The 18518-nt window shown below is 39.5% G+C and overlaps 6 protein-coding genes across 6 annotated transcripts; 3 read left to right on the top strand and 3 right to left on the bottom strand.

Moving 5' to 3' along the window:
* Positions 1–1219: 1219 nt before the first annotated feature.
* On the top strand, positions 1220–3622 carry AK88_01902 (uncharacterized protein; the record flags this gene model as incomplete). Its single annotated transcript, XM_012479537.1, has 1 exon — positions 1220–3622. One exon carries the CDS (start codon positions 1220–1222, stop codon positions 3620–3622), a length of 2403 nt encoding a protein of 800 aa, XP_012334960.1.
* Positions 3623–3766: 144 nt separating this feature from the next.
* Positions 3767–6223, bottom strand: AK88_01901 (uncharacterized protein; the record flags this gene model as incomplete). The annotated part of the gene is made up of 1 exon (XM_012479536.1): positions 3767–6223. The coding sequence occupies one exon, from the start codon at positions 6221–6223 to the stop codon at positions 3767–3769; it is 2457 nt and encodes an 818-aa protein (XP_012334959.1).
* Positions 6224–7290: 1067 nt separating this feature from the next.
* On the bottom strand, positions 7291–9777 carry AK88_01900 (uncharacterized protein; the record flags this gene model as incomplete). The annotated part of the gene is made up of 1 exon (XM_012479535.1): positions 7291–9777. One exon carries the CDS (start codon positions 9775–9777, stop codon positions 7291–7293), a length of 2487 nt encoding a protein of 828 aa, XP_012334958.1.
* Positions 9778–11271: 1494 nt separating this feature from the next.
* AK88_01899 (uncharacterized protein) lies at positions 11272–12355 on the bottom strand (the record flags this gene model as incomplete). Its single annotated transcript, XM_012479534.1, has 3 exons — positions 11272–11608; positions 11759–11884; positions 12132–12355. 3 exons carry the CDS (start codon positions 12353–12355, stop codon positions 11272–11274), a joined length of 687 nt encoding a protein of 228 aa, XP_012334957.1.
* A 1507-nt stretch (positions 12356–13862) lies between these two features.
* AK88_01898 (uncharacterized protein) lies at positions 13863–16082 on the top strand (the record flags this gene model as incomplete). The annotated part of the gene is made up of 1 exon (XM_012479533.1): positions 13863–16082. One exon carries the CDS (start codon positions 13863–13865, stop codon positions 16080–16082), a length of 2220 nt encoding a protein of 739 aa, XP_012334956.1.
* Positions 16083–17100: 1018 nt separating this feature from the next.
* Positions 17101–18165, top strand: AK88_01897 (uncharacterized protein; the record flags this gene model as incomplete). Its single annotated transcript, XM_012479532.1, has 1 exon — positions 17101–18165. One exon carries the CDS (start codon positions 17101–17103, stop codon positions 18163–18165), a length of 1065 nt encoding a protein of 354 aa, XP_012334955.1.
* Positions 18166–18518: the final 353 nt, after the last annotated feature.

Genomic DNA, 18518 nt, shown 5'->3' with positions numbered 1-18518 from the left:
TTTTTTGATTTTTTTTTTTTTTTTTTTTTTTTTTTTCAAATGTCGACCTGCTTTTGAATGATTATTTTTTTTTTTTCCACACTTCTTTGGAAAACATTGCCTTTTTTTAATAGCAGCTATTTTTTTCCGTGCCGCATGACCCGCTGCTTTACCGCCGTCACATCGCTAACTTATCGCTGCCACTATTTCAATATCATTACCCACTCGTTAGTCTTTTTTTTTCTTGTTTTTTTTCCCTTTTTTTTTTTCTTTTTTCCGGGGGGGCTTTATCTTCATAGCGCAGCTTCATTGAAAAGAAAAAAAAATAATACAAAATAACCGCTTGGTAAAGCAGCAGGGGAGTGAAAAAGGATCAACGAACAATGTATATTTATTAGTTTTTCTTTTTTTACTTCTTCCCCCTCTTTAATGAATCGTTACCCATTCGGCACCACAAACTTATAGCAGCTTTAAAGTGGAGAATAAAAATTCCTCATATCTCCACATGTGGCAACATATATGCAATTCTACATACATTTTTGTACATATAAAATACATGAAGTTTTTTTTTTTTTACTCTTTCCCCGTGCACATCATATAGAGGGTTCATACTGTATGCAGAAATAGAAGCACAATATTCGGTTATCCCTTTATAATGAATATTCTAAAATAAAAAAAAAAAAAAAAATCTGTCACCAACTGTTGGAAGTCGTGTGTAGCAGCATGGACTCCCTTCTGTGGAAGGCCCTACACAAAGAATGAACTCCACCTCGAAGGGGAAAAGAAATTGTCATATAAAGTGTTAACGAGCCACAAAACGGTAACGAGCATACAGTGGGTGTAACCGGGCGTGTGAAGGCAGATCGGCCCTGAAGTAGGCCATGGAAAATTGGTAGAAAAACAGCTACAAGGGGGGGATCAGCGTTAGCGAGGAGCGGACAAGGTGAGCAAATTGGTGTGGACACTCAAATGTGAACAAAGGGCCTGATGGCATTTCCAAGGACAAGCATTCCTTATAAAAGATGTTTTTCCGGGGCAATACGCAAACCTCGCCTGAGCTCACAGAAAAAAAAAAAAAAAAAAAGGCTCCTAAGTAGTACTAGTTGGCACCCCATAAGGTAGCCAAGAAGAACGTCCCCCACCCACCGCGATATCTATCGTGGGGATAGTGTAAACAATTGACGAGACCAAACGGGACGTTATACACAGAACGGTAGGTGAAAAAAAAAAAAAAAAAAAGATGAAGAACAGAAAGGGGTGGCAGCTAAACGAGTGCCAGCCACACGGAAGGGCCAATACGCTCAGGAGCAAGTACCAATTGAGAAGCAAAAAAAACCCAGCAGGAAAAAATGCACAGGATGAAGAATCGGATAGAAGCTCCAACGATTTAACTGACTCCTCCTTGTCCTGCTCATCTGAATATATGACCAGGGAACAAAATGTAAAGGAATTGGAGAGGATTCACCATTTGCAAAACGGTCAGTTGAATCAAGACATAATTAACTGTGAGGGGAATACAGGGATAGACCTCCCTACTAATGAAAAGGATTGTCAACAGAACGGACTCCACTCTGTGAACAAAGCATTCTCGAAGCAAACCCTAGTGTATGACCACTACAAAAAGAAGGACATCCTCTTAAACCTGTGGTGGAAAAACATGATAGACTTATATTCAGACATTTTAATAACCAATGTATACAGCAACGTAAGCAATGTGGATGTGCTAAATATGAATCGCCAGCAGAGGGAAGAGAATTACCAATACTTGAACGAAGGCATTGTCCTTTTTCATAACTCTAGTAGGAGAGAGAATTACAAAATGAGCATACTACGAGTGGTGACAAAGGAAGAAATAAATAAAAAAAATGAAAAAGAAATTTTTTATTCATCATCGCTCAAGGATAACACAATCGACGATGCGTTTAAAAAATATTATAAAAATAAATATAAACATATACCAATTATTAAGAGGTACAACTGTTTGAACCTTCCATACTACTGCACTAATTCGAGCATCCTGTACTGCGGCAGGGATGTGATGAGCAACGAGGTGGAGACCAACTGGGGGGGAGACGCAGGAAACGTTATCATAGCCAGTAAGTCCATACGGGGCAGCATATTTTTGTATGGCATTGGCAAAACCATTGATCGGATTAACAGGATGGAGGATGACGAGGCGGTTGATAGGAGATTGAGTGAAGATGGGGGTGGGACTGTGCCCAGTGAAATGGACCACCCAAGTAAGGCTACTCAAGGGGGAGAATGTGCAGACAATGGGGGTAGCAGCGGTAGTAGTGTAGCAGCGGAGGAGGAGGAGGATGAAGAAGAGGAAGAAGAGGATGAGGGATACAGGCACGATGGCAGGACGGCACAACAGTGCTATTCTGAGCGGAAACATGATAAACGAAAGGCCATCACAAGTCGCTTCAAAAAAAAAGAAACACTTGTTAATAGCAAAAATGGATACTCCAAAAATTGGCATAATTATCACAGTAGGAAAAATAAATCCTGCGAGAGTTATAAACAAAAAATAAAAGAAAGAAAAATCTGTGATGGAGAATTACTCCTCGAATTGGTTGGGCACAACAAAACAGGAAAAGGACTCTTCTTCAAAAATAATTACTTGCTCAGCAATGGAGATGATAAAAATATATTTATATATGACATTAATGGTACCACCATGCAGGGTAGCGAAAATAAATATGCAAACGATCATGTTAATGTGTGTAAGATGAATCCGTACATTTCGATCAAAACGAATGAGCTGTATAGTAATGTGAGGTGGCTGTATGATTCGCTGATCATAGGTTCCACCTACAGTGGGTACTTTTCCCTCTTTGACATCCGCATGAGGAATAGGAGCGTGCGTGGTGGCGGCTACAACGAGGACGCGCTGGGTAATAGCGCGGTCAGCGGCGTTAACTGTCCTGGCGGCGTTAACTGTCCTGGCAGCGTTGGCAATGGCAGCAGCGTCAGTGGCGATGGGACTGGGGGCGGTGCACACGTCCATCGCGACCTCCACCAGAGCAGCAACGTAAATATACACTCCGTACACAAGAAAATCACCAAGTATGAAATTTCAGACATAGACAAATACAACAGCGACGATAATAATTTAATTTGCATGAGTGCATTAAATAACATTTTCATTTTTGACCTACGATTTATTAATAACAATTTGCCTTACAAAATAATACACGACAACTCCTACAATAATTATAGCCTGAATGAATCCTATTTTGACCCATACCAGACTGCTGTACACAATGGAGAGTACAGCAGTACTACCACCAATGTGAATTATTTTTATGACCATTCATACAATAATTATTATAATGAAGATTTTTTCAACTCGGACACATTTATTCATTCTCTTTTCTGGTGCAACATTGAAGGATTTAATTATATCGGGTCGCTAAATAACAAGGGCATTATTAATGTGTTCGATGTGAACAAGAGCAAGCACCACTGCGTTTTTACTTACGGGTGTAAGTACATCAAGTTGTTCAAATTCAATCCATTCAAAATAAATAATTTCGTTTCCGTGGACAAGAACAATATCCTCATCCTGTTCACCCTCCCCGACCAGATATACAAGAGTGACCTGGACTTGTACCTGCAGGACAACCTCCGCGAGGAGTAGGGCCAGCAGCTGGGTGCCTACAACAACGTCGCTACTGCGTGATGCCTACCACGTCAATCTCGCACAGCATTAATGAGCATTGCGGCGGGCCGCTATCAAAAAAAAAAAAAAAGAACACAAGTTTAGGAAGGAAAATGCGTGCAGTTACAAATAATGGGTGATGCTTTCTATGTCGCTCTTGTCTGCAATGAGCGGAGCGATTGGTGTTGTGCCCGACGGGGATGCGACCGCACTGCTTGACAGATCGCTGGGCATATCGCTTGACGCATCGACCGACACATCGTGGAAGGTGCCCAAGTTGCGCATCTGTGCGAGCTCCCCCTGCAGGGTGATGCTCTTCATTTGTTCGCGGCGGCCAGGGTTTTGCCTATCTAGCTCCTCAATCAGTTTCTTCTTCTTCCGCAGCACCTTGGCGGTCCTCCCTCGATACGACTTATATTTGAACACATCCACCTGTGTGTGCTTCACGGCATCTGTAATCATGGAGGGTCTGCGATATATTTTCACATTTTTGGGTGCATATATTTCGAACACCTTAACCCCTCTTCCACTAACAGAGAACCAGCACAAGTCCGATATGACAATATCGTCCACGCTTTCCAAGTCTTTACCAAACACCTTAACTGTATGTTTAACGAAAGGTTTGAGGAGATCAAAATCTGATTTAACATGAGGAGGGTAAAGGAAGGAACATTTTTTCTTCTCCAACAAATCTTCCACTTTTTCACTCCTGCACATGTGAATAGTAACCTTATTGGAAATGTAAAAAGTCACTAAAGCGAATGAACCATATAGTAAATTGATATAACATAAACTGCCTAATATGATAGAGGAATTTTCTTTCAACTTATATGTGAAGGCTTGAATTTTTTTGTTTATACAAATACTGTTTAAGTCGATATCTTTGTACAGAATGGAAGAGTACTGATATTTCGTAGGGATCCCAATAGTGTCAATTATTTTAATATTTTTTTTTAATTGAAAAGTGTTATAATTTAAAGTAGTGTAAGGAATATTCGATGTCGTTACTCCTCCTTTTTTTCTCTTACTATATATATCGCCCAAATGTTTATAATTTATATATTTTAAGAAAGAATTCACAAATGATGACTTGCCTACATTTACACAACCGACTATATAAATGTCTGTTCCTTTTTCTAAATCCACATAATATTTCATTCTTTCTTCTAACATGTTAAGATTGTAAAAATTTAAAGCTGAAATAAATATTAAATCATTTATATGTGCATTTTTTATTTGCCTTACTAAATTTCGAAACCATATTTTTACTATTTCCAAATTTGTAGACTTGGGTAGACAGTCCACTTTATTAACTAGCCATATGATGTTTATGTCTTTATTTTTACAAGCTATGTATAGCTCTGGCAGGATGGTATTTTCAATATTTGTTATATCGATTAGGTATAGAACGAGAGATTTCCTTTTCATTTTTTTTATCAAGTTATTCATAACTTCATTTCTGTCTCCTTGAATATACTTGGCTGTGCTTACCTCCATTTTTTCCACATCCAACTTTTTCATGTCGTTTCTTTTTTTTAGGATATCTTTTTTTTCATAAATGTTTACGCTCCTCTGGTCGATACTGTACGATGGGTCGTAGTAGCACTTTTCATTCGTCGACGCCACTCCTCCATCGTCCACTTCAGTTCGAACTTCTCTCCCCGCTTCATCCGTTATGCTGCTCTGCGTTTTCCTTCCTTCATCAACTTGCGTGCAGAAGCGATCATTTGGGCCATTCCCCTCCCCTCTGCTTCCCCCTTTTTGCGCTCCCTGCCTATGTGCCAACCCCCCTCGTTGATGCTTCCTTCCACGCACAACCTGTTCCAACAATTTGTTCATTTCATTTTTATCACTCGTGGTTTCGTTTGGGTTGTTCATATGGTGCGGGGAATCACCTCCGTAGGGTACACCCTCGTGAAGGTCTCTATTTAGAGAAGCGCCTTCACAAACAGGGGCCATTTCCCTTTCGTTAGAATGTTCCACTGTGGGGTTGGTAGGACATGCAGGGGTACTGCCCATGGATGCATGTTGATCCGGTTCAGTTTGTACGCAGGATGACGTCCCTATTGGGGTGGCCCCCCCTTTACGCCGACGCTTCATCTCCTCCTGCAGCTGCGTCCTGCACTTGATAATATTCTCAATCCTCTTAGTGTCCACCTCACATTGTGCGTTGGTACATTTATAATGTTGTAGCCTGTAGCACCTTTTGCAAAGAATAATTTTCGTCTTGACTCGAAAACTTGGAAAATTATTTACATCGACCTTTACCCCATCAGGAACTGAACTCACTTCCTCCCCCTTCACTTTGGTGTAGAACTTTATTCGCCCATTGCTATACTTTTCGTACACACTAAAGGGTACGAACCCTGATTTTCTTTCATCTGTGGTTTGGAGGAACTCCCCACATCCTATACAGGTTAATTTCCTTAATGGGTTAATGTAAAAGTGGTCCTTTTCAATGGTCAAGGGGGCGTTATTTTGGCTGCTAAATTGTGGGACCCTTATGTGGGGGCGCCTCAAACGGGCAGTAATGTGGTATTTGCTTCTCTGGAGGGCGTTTCTTACAATTACCCCAAGCATTTGCACAGCTGTTCGCGTACATGTGGGGAGGGTGTTGTCGTTCGTCCTCAGTACGTCCACTTATATGTGGGCCATATAGCCACGTGGGTTACTTTGCATACACAGGATTGTGTTACCTGATTTTCATTTTTCTTCCCTATCGCTCTGCACATGATAACGTGGTTGCCAAGAGGTATTTACTCGTGGAGACCTTCCACATAATTCGCGCCACGCTCGGTGGGTGCCTCTTTAACGCATCATAGGATTAAAAGTTTTTTTTTTTTTTTCTTTTTTTCCCTCACACGTGCGGAGCAGTAAATGTTGCTGAGCAACCCATATGTATACCTTTTGCTAATTAGAAAAAAAAAAAATTAATTCCTTAATAGTAGCACTCATTTATATGCATTACTACAATATTTACAATTTTCCTTTGTGAAGAAATACCTTGTTCAAACTGTGCGAAGCAGCAATAAGGATGTCGTTAAAAAGGTGCACCGGTAGGAATAAACCACACGCATGCACTGTCGCACATATGTAGAGGGGAGGGGCAGGGCGTGGTAGTTTCTCCCAATCCAGTGGAAAAAAAAACAGAGGGACAATTCCAAGTACCAACACGTGAACCTTTTCGCAAAATTTTAATTCTGCCTTGTGAGAAGTTTACACCCATCGTTCAAGTGGACGTGTCATTGGCACACCACTCGGATGAGACGAAGTTGTGTAGGGGAGGACGCATGGAAAAAAAAAAAAAAAAAAAAAAAAAGCGTAGAAAAAAGGTGCAAAAAAAAGTGCAAAAAAAAGGTGCAAAAAGGTGATAATAATACACATAATAAATATGCACACATACGCGCAGAACCTATGTTGGCACGGTTTACAATTTCCCGTTTGGCCGAACAGAAGCGTACATTCAGATAAACGCTTTAAAATTTTGGAACAAACAAAATGGGGTGGTAAGATAAAAAATAACTCATAAAATGTTGTGTGCCAGTTTGGCATGAAAATTTTCAAAATGGGCTCAATTGCCCCTACGCGCCATCACGTGGACGTAACGCGTAAGTAACGAAGCAACGCTGGGCTGCTTCTTGACCACATCAGTTCGCTGCCTTGGAGGCAGAAGTGATCATAAGCTCGGAATCGACTTCCAAGTCTGAAATGACACACTGGTAAAAGTCTTCTATCTGCTTAATATGCGCAAGTTGATTTTTGCTTATAAAATTAATGGCCATTCCTTTGGTGCCAAATCTTCCTGTACGTCCAATACGATGAATGTAGGTTTCCATATTTACTTTTCTGTTGTAAAAATGGTTACCATGATTTTCTGAAATTCGTCCTTGAAAAACGTAAGGCAAATCAAAATTTATGACTAAGCTGATGGTGGGTACGTCTATACCCCTGGAGAGTAAATCTGTGCAAATTAAAACCTTGGAGACTCCACTCTTAAAATCAGACATAAGGGTATCCCTAGTTTTAGGGTCCATGCCTAAGACATTTGCCTTTTGTACTTGATTTTTTGTAAATCTACTAATGACACTATCAGCACAAATGAGGGTAACGTTGTGGCCATGATCCGTCATATACTGGTACAAATTATAAGCAGAAACTTTAGAGTTAACAAAAATGACACACTGCGAAATGCTCATGGAACAATACAATTCAGAGAGGTAGTAATATTTTTGTTCTTCATTTTCTGTTAAAAGATAATATTGCTTTACACATTTTAAAGTTAAGTCTTCTTGGCGTACACTTATTTTAGAAGCATCAGGAGCGAATATGTCAGCAAAAGTTCGTACCTGTTCATTATACGTAGCAGAGAAAAGAAGAATTTGACATTGCCTTGGTAAAAATCTTTTAATACTTTCCACTTGGGAAGACATATTATTTTTTATATCAATTAAATCATCAGCTTCGTCCAGAACAAAAATGGAGACACTTTTTGTGTCCACAAATTTTCTTTTTAATAAATCTAATGTTTTTCCTGGAGTACCCACATATATTTGATACCCTTCATTTTTATTATATTTGTCACAGAGGGGTACAGCTAGAAAAACTTTCACAGTTAAATATTTTGTGAATTTTCCAACCACTTCATAATTCTGTTGAGCTAATTCCCTCGTCGGACAAATACACATGGCTTGTAGGATCCCTTGATTTCGGTTAATCTTAGACAACATGGAAATGACAAAGGTCAGTGTTTTTCCTGACCCATTCTGAGCTTGGGCTATTAAATTCCTGTTACTATTTAAAATATAAGGAAGAGCTAGGCCTTGTATTTTAGAAGGTGTAAAAAATTTTAAATATGTTAAAATCTGTATAAGTTCATTATCTATATTTAATTCTTCCCAGGTGTTTCTGGAACGATATAATTTGACATCCTTCACTTCCTCATTGTTATTATTATTTAATGCTTTACTGAAATCGAAGTTACTTAATTTCTTTTCCTTTGCATTGTCTTCATTGTTTATATTCATATTTTCAATCATGGAAATTGCTTCTTCTTCAAGTGGCTTCTTCGTTTCTGCATTTTCTATCACATAATCATCATCATCTTGTACCAATTTATCAAATTTCTTCTTCACTCCGGTGTCGCTTTTTCCAGTGCCTTCTTCCTCCTTCACATTGTTTGCACTAGCACCTGCTGTACTGGTTACCTTGCCAAAGATACTCTGTGTTGTTTCCCCCTTTGCAGAGGACCCATCCTCGTTCTTCTTCCCACTACCAAAGGGCGCACTACTACTACTACTACCAAACCCACTGAATCCGCTAAAGCCAAACTTGTTCACACTGCTGCCATCACTGCGACCTTTATCTTCGCCAAACTGAGCAAAGAAATTCTTTTTTCCATCTCCAAAAATGCTACCCGACGTAGATGATCCTTCCTTTGTCCCACTTCCAAACGTGTTGAAACCGCTTGAAAAGCCAAAAGTAGGAAAAGTGCTTTTCTCAGTTTTATTGCCAAACAGATTTAGCATTTTATTTTCTGCCCCTTTTTCATCCTTCTTTTTGTTATCACCATCAGTTTTGGATGCCTCGTCGTCTTTGTTCTTTCCATTCTTTGCACTTGCTTTGTCGGAGGCGTCTTTTCCGTCCCCTGCCTCTTTCTCGTTCTCTTTGCTGCTGGGCAACTTCATCTGGCTGAGCGCCGCTGCACCGTCTTTTCCCTGCCCGCCCATCATGCTCAGCATGGTTTGCATGATTTTGGGGTCGTCCTTATTCTTCTGCAGATAGCTCAGCAGCATGTTCATGACGTCGTCCCCGCCGGTTGCGGCCTTCGCGTCGTCCTTACTTTTCTCTTTAACCTCGTCTTTACTTTCCTCATTAGCGGCATCTTTACTCTCTGCTTTCACGTCACCTTTACTCTCCGCTTTACCGTCACCCTTAGTTTCCTCCATGACGTCACTTTTATTTTCCGCTTTGACATCATCTTTACTTTCCACCTTTGTGTCTTCTTTCTTTTCTTCCTGATCGCTGGGTGAATCCTTCACCCCCTCGTCGTTATTTGACTGGTCATTCGTTTTTTCATCTTTCCTTTTTTCATCTGTGGCTTTTTCGGCACTGGGTGTTTCCTCCTGTATGCTCATTTTGTCAACTGGTCTGTTTGATTAATACTGCGTGGGGGTCTGCAACAGGGGGAGGAGACTCCTTTCCAGCGTTGGGGCAAAGGGGTTACGCGGTATGCTTTGAGAATTCCTCCTTAAGGAGCTATGGGTTTGGGTTGGCTCTTCCCTTTGGCGCAACCGTACATAGAAATGTGGGCGCTCCAGCTGTTATAACGCCGCGAGACTGGGATTGTATAAATAACTCCCCGCAGCGAAACGCGCAAGCTTGAAGAACCCGGATAAGCGATACCACCACTTTGGTGAACCGTTTTTCTGCTTCGTTAACTTTTAACGTGCGTTTAGGCCTTTTCTTTCAAATAGTTCTGCATCTGGGTGGAGAACATATTTTATATTTGTTACTGTTTGCAGTACAAAATAGAATAACTGTGGGGATAAATACAAAAAGGGGTGCTTTTTTTTTTTTTTTTTTATGGCTTTCGTGGTAGCATATGCCGATTTGCAGCTGTTACGTCGTTTATTTTTGTAACTTCTTTTTTATCTCAGGAATGAGATTCGTTCATGGGTATTTTCGGTGCTAAAATCCCTTTTTTTTTTTTTTTTTTGCCTTACATCTTTCCGGTTCGCATGATGGAATGGATTTACAGAAGGTAAAAAAATAAAACAGCAAAATGGTTTTAATTAAAAAAAAAAAAAAAGAATCAAAAAAAAAAGAGAGAAAAAAGCAATTTTGAAAAGAGGCGACTTCTCATCGAAGTATTCATAAATTGCCGTCCCCAACGATGTAGAGATATGTTCATGAATACGCCGCATATGAACAGCACAAGCGCAGTGCGGCACAGTACACAATGTGAGCGGACGGACGAAAGAACAAACGAATAGGCGGGAAAATAAGGCCGAACGCATGTTTACATTTGCGTTCAATTTCATCGCGTTATATTTTGTGCCTGGGGGGCACACAACCACAGTGTTCTCATGCTAGCCACAGAAACGTTTTTTTTTTTTTTTTCCTTTTTTTAAATAAATAAATCACGACGCAAAGGGTGCAGTAGAACAAATAAGTCTATTCTGTGCACATTTAAAATAAAATACTTGGTCAAATAAAAAAAAAAAAAAAAAAAATGACATACCGACATGTGTTAAAAAATAATGCGCAAAGCAGTATTAACAACGCAAGAGAACGAGAACGCGCAGATTGAATTTTACTTTTACAACGCTGCGATATTTTGCTGTTTTTCTCTATGCGTTAGTGTAGCTTTATAATTTGAAAAAAAAGAAAAAAAAAATGTCGGATTTAAAAAGATGAGTGAAGCGGAAGAAGCTTGCCTATTCCCCGGAGTGATTCAGACATATATATGTGCCCTTTCCCCAAGAGGGACTTATGCATACCAATAATACGAGTCCGTAGGTAGGCAGCTTCTTCGCTCCTGATAATAGGGGTGATGGGAAGGCTCCATACACCCACTGCATATATGTACACGTACTCACGGAGAATGCTTCTGCTTACCAACTGCACAGCTACCCACCGAACACCGTCTTGTAGAACTGGTTCAAATTGATGCGGCTCAACAAGGCACCCACTACTTTATGCTGCTCCTTGGAGCATTTCCAAAAGTTAAACAAATTGTAAAAGGAGAGAAGTAGGCATAGGGAGCAAAGCAAAAACCAGCAAAACTGAAACGACATTAACGTTTGTAAGGTTTGACTCAGCCACATCAAACAGTTTGCATACAGTGCATACCAAAAAACCTTCTTGTCTGTACTATTCAGCAGATTTTCATCTGAAGACTTGAAAATTATTTTGTTCGAGTAGTCTTCATTGGCGTCGATCCACCATATCATCTTCACCAGGAACCTTAAAAAAAAAAAAAATGAACCTTATTACATGCGCACATTTGTGTAAGGTGTACACCTGCAGGAAGGTATAGTGCCGCGGGGTGGGGGAACAAGGTTCCTTCCCTATCATATTAACCCCCCTTCTTTCATGCCCTTTTTTGTTACTCACCTGCCGGTAATATTTTTAACCAAATAAAAATCCAGCGAAACTAAAAATAGGGTACCTGCAAACGTCACGATAAAATCAGGTTCATTCGATTTTTCACTTTGAAATAGGTACGGGCCTATGAAGTATCTGCAAGGTGGGGGGAAAAATCAACATGGAAAAAAAAAAAAAAAAAAAAAAAGCAATTATTTTAATTTATTTTAAAAAAAGGGTAACCCATTTGGTAAAATGAAATGAACAATTTAAACTCGCTGGGGGTCGTAAATGTTGTAGAGAATGTATTTTGAAAAAGTAAACACGCACATGTCTGCCTCACTACATGGGCATATATGTATGAATGCCCCATCATGCGTACAAAGAGCCATGCATTTATTACATCGACACGGCCAGGAACTTAAAAAAAACGTGGGCGAAACAAATGTACGGATGCTTGGTTTTGTTGAGCAAACTCTTAAAATAATTGGTCAGGTCGTTTGTATCAAATGGTGCATGGTTATTTCCACTGAAGGAGTTGTTAATGTTCATTGGGTTTCCTAAGCCTGTTGAGAACTGTGCACTGCCCGAAACATTTTTGGCGCTAGCAAAAGGGGGTCTGTCCATTTTTTTTCTTTAGGGGATAACGTGTGTGTGGGGTGGTGGTGGCCGGGAGTTGGGATGGCTCATGCAAAAATGACTGCTCACGCGGTGTCGCTTCTGCATGAGCATGTGAAAGAAGCAACGTGTAACAAGTGTGTTGTGCAGACGTGGATCCGTGCATCTATACATATATCAGCAGTATAGAGACGCAGAATATGACCGGAAATAAATGGATGTCTCCCCTCTTCATTATCCTAACACAAATGGAGCACTTGAACATCAGTCAATATGTTAAGCAAAGTTAACATTTCATTTTTGCCTGTACCCTCAACAACGTGATAACCTTTTAAGGGGATGCCCCTTGTTGGTAGCTCTCCGACTTGTTATGTTATGCCTCAAATCGGCAACGTGATTTCTACCCAGTGTTTATGCTACACTTGGCTTCCGCTGCCTTGACAAAGGGGGCATTATTTTTTGTAAAGGGGGGGCAAAAATTGGATGGTAAATGATGAAGACTGATTCCCGTTTAATGGTTTCTGTGATACAGTCTTCTACGCAAATGTGCTTCCTCAAATAAGAGATAAAAACAGAGGGACCAAGGAGGGAGAAATGGAACATGTACTAAAAATATTCATATTTGTTCATACGCGTGTTTTCCATTTCGTCCGGTTGACACACCTTCCAAGGGATGTGTCCTCCCGCAGTCCGCTCACATGGACGTACTTTCCCCTTTTACAAAAAAGGCAGCGAGGTTATTATGACAGGGTCTCTCTTTTTTTTTTTTTTTTAATTTCTTGTAAGTGTGAAGTGGTTGCCCCATGAGTGAGTTGCGGATACGTGGCAACAATTTTAAAAAAAAAAAAAAAAAAAAGCAATTATGGACGATGCGAATTTGTGCATGCACCTGGAAATACACCAAAGCCGTGACGGGGAACGAATTTCCAAACATGTGCTCCTCAAGGGGCGTTTAAAAAAGGAACGCCCACGTGAATTGCTGAAAATGGGGGTAGCCGAACCGAGCCGCACAACGCAGCGATGAAGCGGAAAAGCGGCAGAAATTAAAGGACGACGTGCACAAAAGAGGAAACTTGCCCCCACCAAACCGTGTTAAATAATTCTTTTACATCGCCGGCACAGCGGCATGATTTAGGCCCACCTACCCTTTTTTTAAACTAGCCTAAACAGAATTCGCGCCAAGTGCCAATGCAGAAAAAAGCCTCATCTGCTCTGCGACAGGGAACAATTTTTCTTGCCTCTGCCCTCAGGCATGCATCCCATTATATTACCCCACTGTAGATTTAACAAATATACATCCCGCTTTGCATAACTAAGGGGTACGAAACAAGGCACCACATAAGGCTGCCACAAATATCATGGCAACGTGGCGAACGAAAATAAATTGCAGAATTGAACTGAGATTGCGCAGTTGAGAAGGGTGAACCCCCACCCACCCCCTATAAACGAGTGACACAAAAGTAGCAACCCTTCTTTAATAACAATACAACACAGAAAAAAAAAAAAAAAAAAAAAAATGAACGAAGACCTGAAGGAATTGAGCAATTACAAATATGAAGAAGAGTCTGATGATAATTCGAAGACCTCCAACTCGGAGGATGATGAAGAAATTGAAGAAGAAATTGATATTTATTTGAATAATATTAACGAGAGCAATTTAAATAATATTAACACATACCTGATCCAGTACCCACTGAGGCCAAAGTACAGACCGTATAAATACACAAACAATATGCAAAAAATATATACTTGCAAAAACTATAGTAAATTAAAACATATAAAAAGTAAAGGCAACACAAATGAAGAGGAGACATACGTTTTCGAATACAAACTTCACGAGTACATGAAGGAGGAAGAGTCTCATGACTCGACTACCATATATAGGGACACAGAAAATGACAGAAATGTAAGCAGACTCATCAGCACAAGTGTTCTGTGTGAATATATAACAAATTGCGTTTGCTTATTTCAATACAATGAAATTAAAAAGAAGAAAGAAATTTATATGGTCCCTTTAAAACATATTTACCAGTTTAAGCCATGGCATGATAATATCAAATTGGATGTAGACATGGAAGGGAAAAGCAAACCCAGTGAACCTGTCCATGCGAACAATATAAAAGAAAATTCTGAACCAGGGGAGAGTAAGTACCCAAATGAAAACAACCATCCGGTTACTGCGGAACATCAATGGACAAGCATTGTAAATATTTATGAACCGGATTCTCTGGAGGCTCAAGAAATGTTGGAACTCTTCACCAATGTTAGTAACAAAAATGATATTCTTAGTTGTAGGGGTTATGCGGGGAGTAGTAATAACCCTGGGGAAGGAAGGAGCATCGGCAATGTGACCAGGTCAAGAGAAAAAGAGGATAGGGAAGCCCTCCAAATAATGTTCAACAACGATGGACAGCTGTACCTAAATCATATGTGCAAAAACGCCAAGGAGGAACACACGAGCCATTTGCCATCAGATGGAAATGTAAAAGATAGAAAGTCAAAGGACAGCAGTAGACACCACAATAGCAGCCTGTACAGAAATGAAGAAGATGTGTGCACCAATTTGAACATGCTTTATTTCTTTTCGCTAAACCTGGATGAACAAATTTTAAAAATAATGAGATTGAAAAATGTACAGAGGTTTTGCGAAATTCAAAAAATTATTAAAAAAAATATCGACCAGGATATTTTGCTAAACACGGTCCAAAAATATTGTGTCAACGTGCTAGGGTTGTGGATCATCAAATCGAAATATTTATATAAATTTTTAAAAGGAAAGGAACCCAAAAGTGAGAGTGAGAAAAAGACAAATAATTTGGAAAATTTCTCCTACATGGATTACAAAATAAGAGTTCGCGATTTATTACTGGTGATTATATTCAAGCAGGTAGAGGCCATTTTATTGAACCATGTGTATAACATCAGGATTGGCAAAAAGGGTACTAACGATTCAAGGAAAAGAGGACAGGACGATAAGCGTAGCGATGGGGATAGTAATAGTAACATTAGCAGAAACGCAGACGCTGATGTGGACTCCAAAAAAATAAACTCTTCTACGTCCATCCTGATGGAAAATTTCGAAAAGGCCACCAACCTACCCAACAATGTACTCTCAGAGATGTTCCTACCTCTATGCGAATATAAATATACAGGGTATTTTTTCAAGCATAAAATGGATGAAGAATTTGTAAATAATCATACCCAGTTGTGTCTATCCATTAATGAAAAATGGAAAAAAAAAATGGTCAAAATTGCGAAAATTATTCAAACTTATAAAAATAGTAAAATTATAATTAATGATTACAAATTGGATATTAGGACATTGGAAAAAAATATCACAGATGTGCTACACAATAATTGTATACCATTTGATGATATATATAATAAAATAAGAAAAGACGCAAAAAATGCAAATATTGATTTACCTTTCTTTATGAAAGCTCTAAATAATATCGCCCTTCAAATTAACAATATGTGGTTTTTGCGAATAGAAAATCAGAGTGAGTTCAACAAATGCAGAAATGCTGTTATTAATATTTTTCAAACGAACCATAATTCTGTTTTCACAAAAAATGAAATCGTCAAGCATGTGGAAATGGTTATTCAGTCCACCTTAACCATTCCTGATATTTATTTTAGGAACATCTTAAAAGAGTTCTGCGTTCAGAGGAATGGCGTGTATTTATTTAAGGGCAACGATCAGCTCCGCGAGGGGGATGCGGCTCGTGGGGGATAAGTGGGGTGAGCTCTATACACCTTTTTGTTTTGCGTTTCCTGTCGCAGCAAATCCCAAGTGCGTGTGGCGAATTGTATAGAAAAATACACGGCCACATGTATAGAAAAATACGCGGCCAAATGTATTGAAAAATACGCAGAGAAATGCGTGGCAGCTTCCTTTTTTTTTAGTAAACACAGCACGTGTAATTTTGTTTGGACGTTGTCCGTTTTTACTTTTTTTTTTTTTTTTTTCCCACAATCGAATGGCCACGTGTCCACGATGTGCTGTGATATGGCTTCATCGTGTGTCTATCGATCAAGTGAGCAGGTAACGTACGCACGCACCGGGTTAACCGAACTGTTGTGTGTGCCTGGTGCATATGTGCAATGCAGTTCTACGCGCGTACTGTATGGTCCATTTTGAAAACCTTACATTATTATAAAAAGAAATATATTTACACACTTTTTTTAATTTTGCGGTATGACTATTTTTTTTTTTTTTTTTTTTTTTTTTTTTTCTCCTCACAAAATCATACACCCTTGTACTTTTTTTTTTGGGAATAAAAGTAATCACCCGCGAGAGAAATTTTTTTTTTTCCTTGCGTGTCACCGCACGAGAATATACAAAACGTTTTGACGTCATGAAGCACACGAATGCGCTTTATACGTTGGCATAGGTCCATTTTTCTCCCTTCGAATGTATGTGTGGGTAAATGTGTTCAACTGTATGTATTTACATTTATCCAATTTAAGGCTTTTCAGGATCCATGAGTTATTTGTACTGAGCAGAGGTTTTTCCACGTGAAATTCCCGCCCCGTTTTTTCTCACCCTTTGAATGCACGTCTAGCATCATTGGTATTTGCGGCAAAATATACCACATAAGCATATGCGCAGGTAGAGTGAATATATTTGTCTAGGAACCCCCCCCCTATGAGTGGGCATTGTATGTGTGTGCATTGGGTGAATTTTCCCAGGCACTACTTTGCCGCTTCTTACCTGTTCTTACCTCTTCCTACTTGTTCACACCGCAGACACAATGCTAACGACGTTTAACATAATTTGGAAAAAGGAGGAGAGCGAAAGCGTTAAGAATGAAAGGGGGTGCAAAATTTTGAGCGAGGCGTCCACAGGGAACCCACAGAGTGACATCCCATCGCCCACCTCAGAATTTGACCAACTGGTGCACGACGTGGAGGACCTGTTATTAGAACAGCAAATTAAAGAAACGGAAAAATTATACAAAGAATCGAAATGTCCAAATGAAAAGTTTAACAAAAAAAATAAATTAAGTATTACAGATTTATCAGCCCAGCTGTGGTGCGAACAACAATTGGAGTTAGTTTTAACAACAGGGAAAAAAAGAGAAACAGAAGCAATGCGATTAGGTATAGAAAGACATGAAGTGTTAGAGAAAGCAGATCATCTGATAATTGATGTGGAAGTGGATACGAAAGAAGAGTCTTTAGGATACCGTCTACTGAACACCATTATCTTATTGGAACAATTATATGAAATGAAGAAGGCAAGAGAAGTGTGGGTTTTTGGGGTCATTAGAGGATACGTATTAAGAGGTATAATTGACGAGCTAAGAATTGAATATGATAATGTTACCAGGAGGGAATATTTGATAATATCTGATACAAAAACCAGGAAGGAAAAAAGGGAGCCAAGTCTTGCTCAGAAGAGGACGTCCGCTATACAAGTACAAACATATTGCCTACTGCTACAACATTTAAGGCATGGAAGAGCTGACTTTAAAAAGATGTTTGAAATATACGAATGCGATCCTAAGTTTGAATTTACCGCTAGTGATTTGGTAAAATATAAAAATTTAGAAAATTTAGCCAAAGTAGTAAATTGTCTTTTTCTCAGACTTCCAAAAATTAAAGAAGAAATGGAAATTGTGTACGAGCATGAAGGGGTTGAGTTTGCTAGAAATAGCATCCCTTATTTTTACCACTCCACTTTGTATACTGTGAACTTTTTGTTGGACTACTGGGACGGCAAGCGGTGTAGCGACGTGGTGGATAACTCCGACAAGTGGAAGTGCAAGTTTTGTGACTTCGTCAAGAATTGCGTCAGGTGCCCCCTGGATGCCTAACTGGTTGGCCTTGAGAAAGCAAGCGATGAGCGCTACGCGCGCCTGACACCGTGTTGGCCTTTTATTTATGGCACACCTCTCGTTAACCTATCCCTGTGTTCCCGCGAACAAGTTCTTATGCCACTTCTGCGCCCATTTCTGCGTCCACTTCTGTACTCAACAGAATTCCATTTTTGGCCAAGCGCACGCCCGACACAAACCTCTCAAATTGCAGTGCACTTTCAACCATTACCGTGTTTTTGTTTCACCATTTACGAAAAAAAACTTTTTAATTTAACAAAATTCTTTTTGTAATGTTTAAAAAAAAAAATACTAAAAAACAAAAAAAAAGGGGGGGTATATCAGACAAACGC

This window comes from Plasmodium fragile, assembly GCF_000956335.1.
Source record: "Plasmodium fragile strain nilgiri unplaced genomic scaffold supercont1.17, whole genome shotgun sequence".
NCBI lineage: Eukaryota > Apicomplexa > Aconoidasida > Haemosporida > Plasmodiidae > Plasmodium > Plasmodium fragile.
Note: the sequence above shows the minus strand (reverse complement) of the source record. Positions and strands in the feature narration are given on the sequence as shown.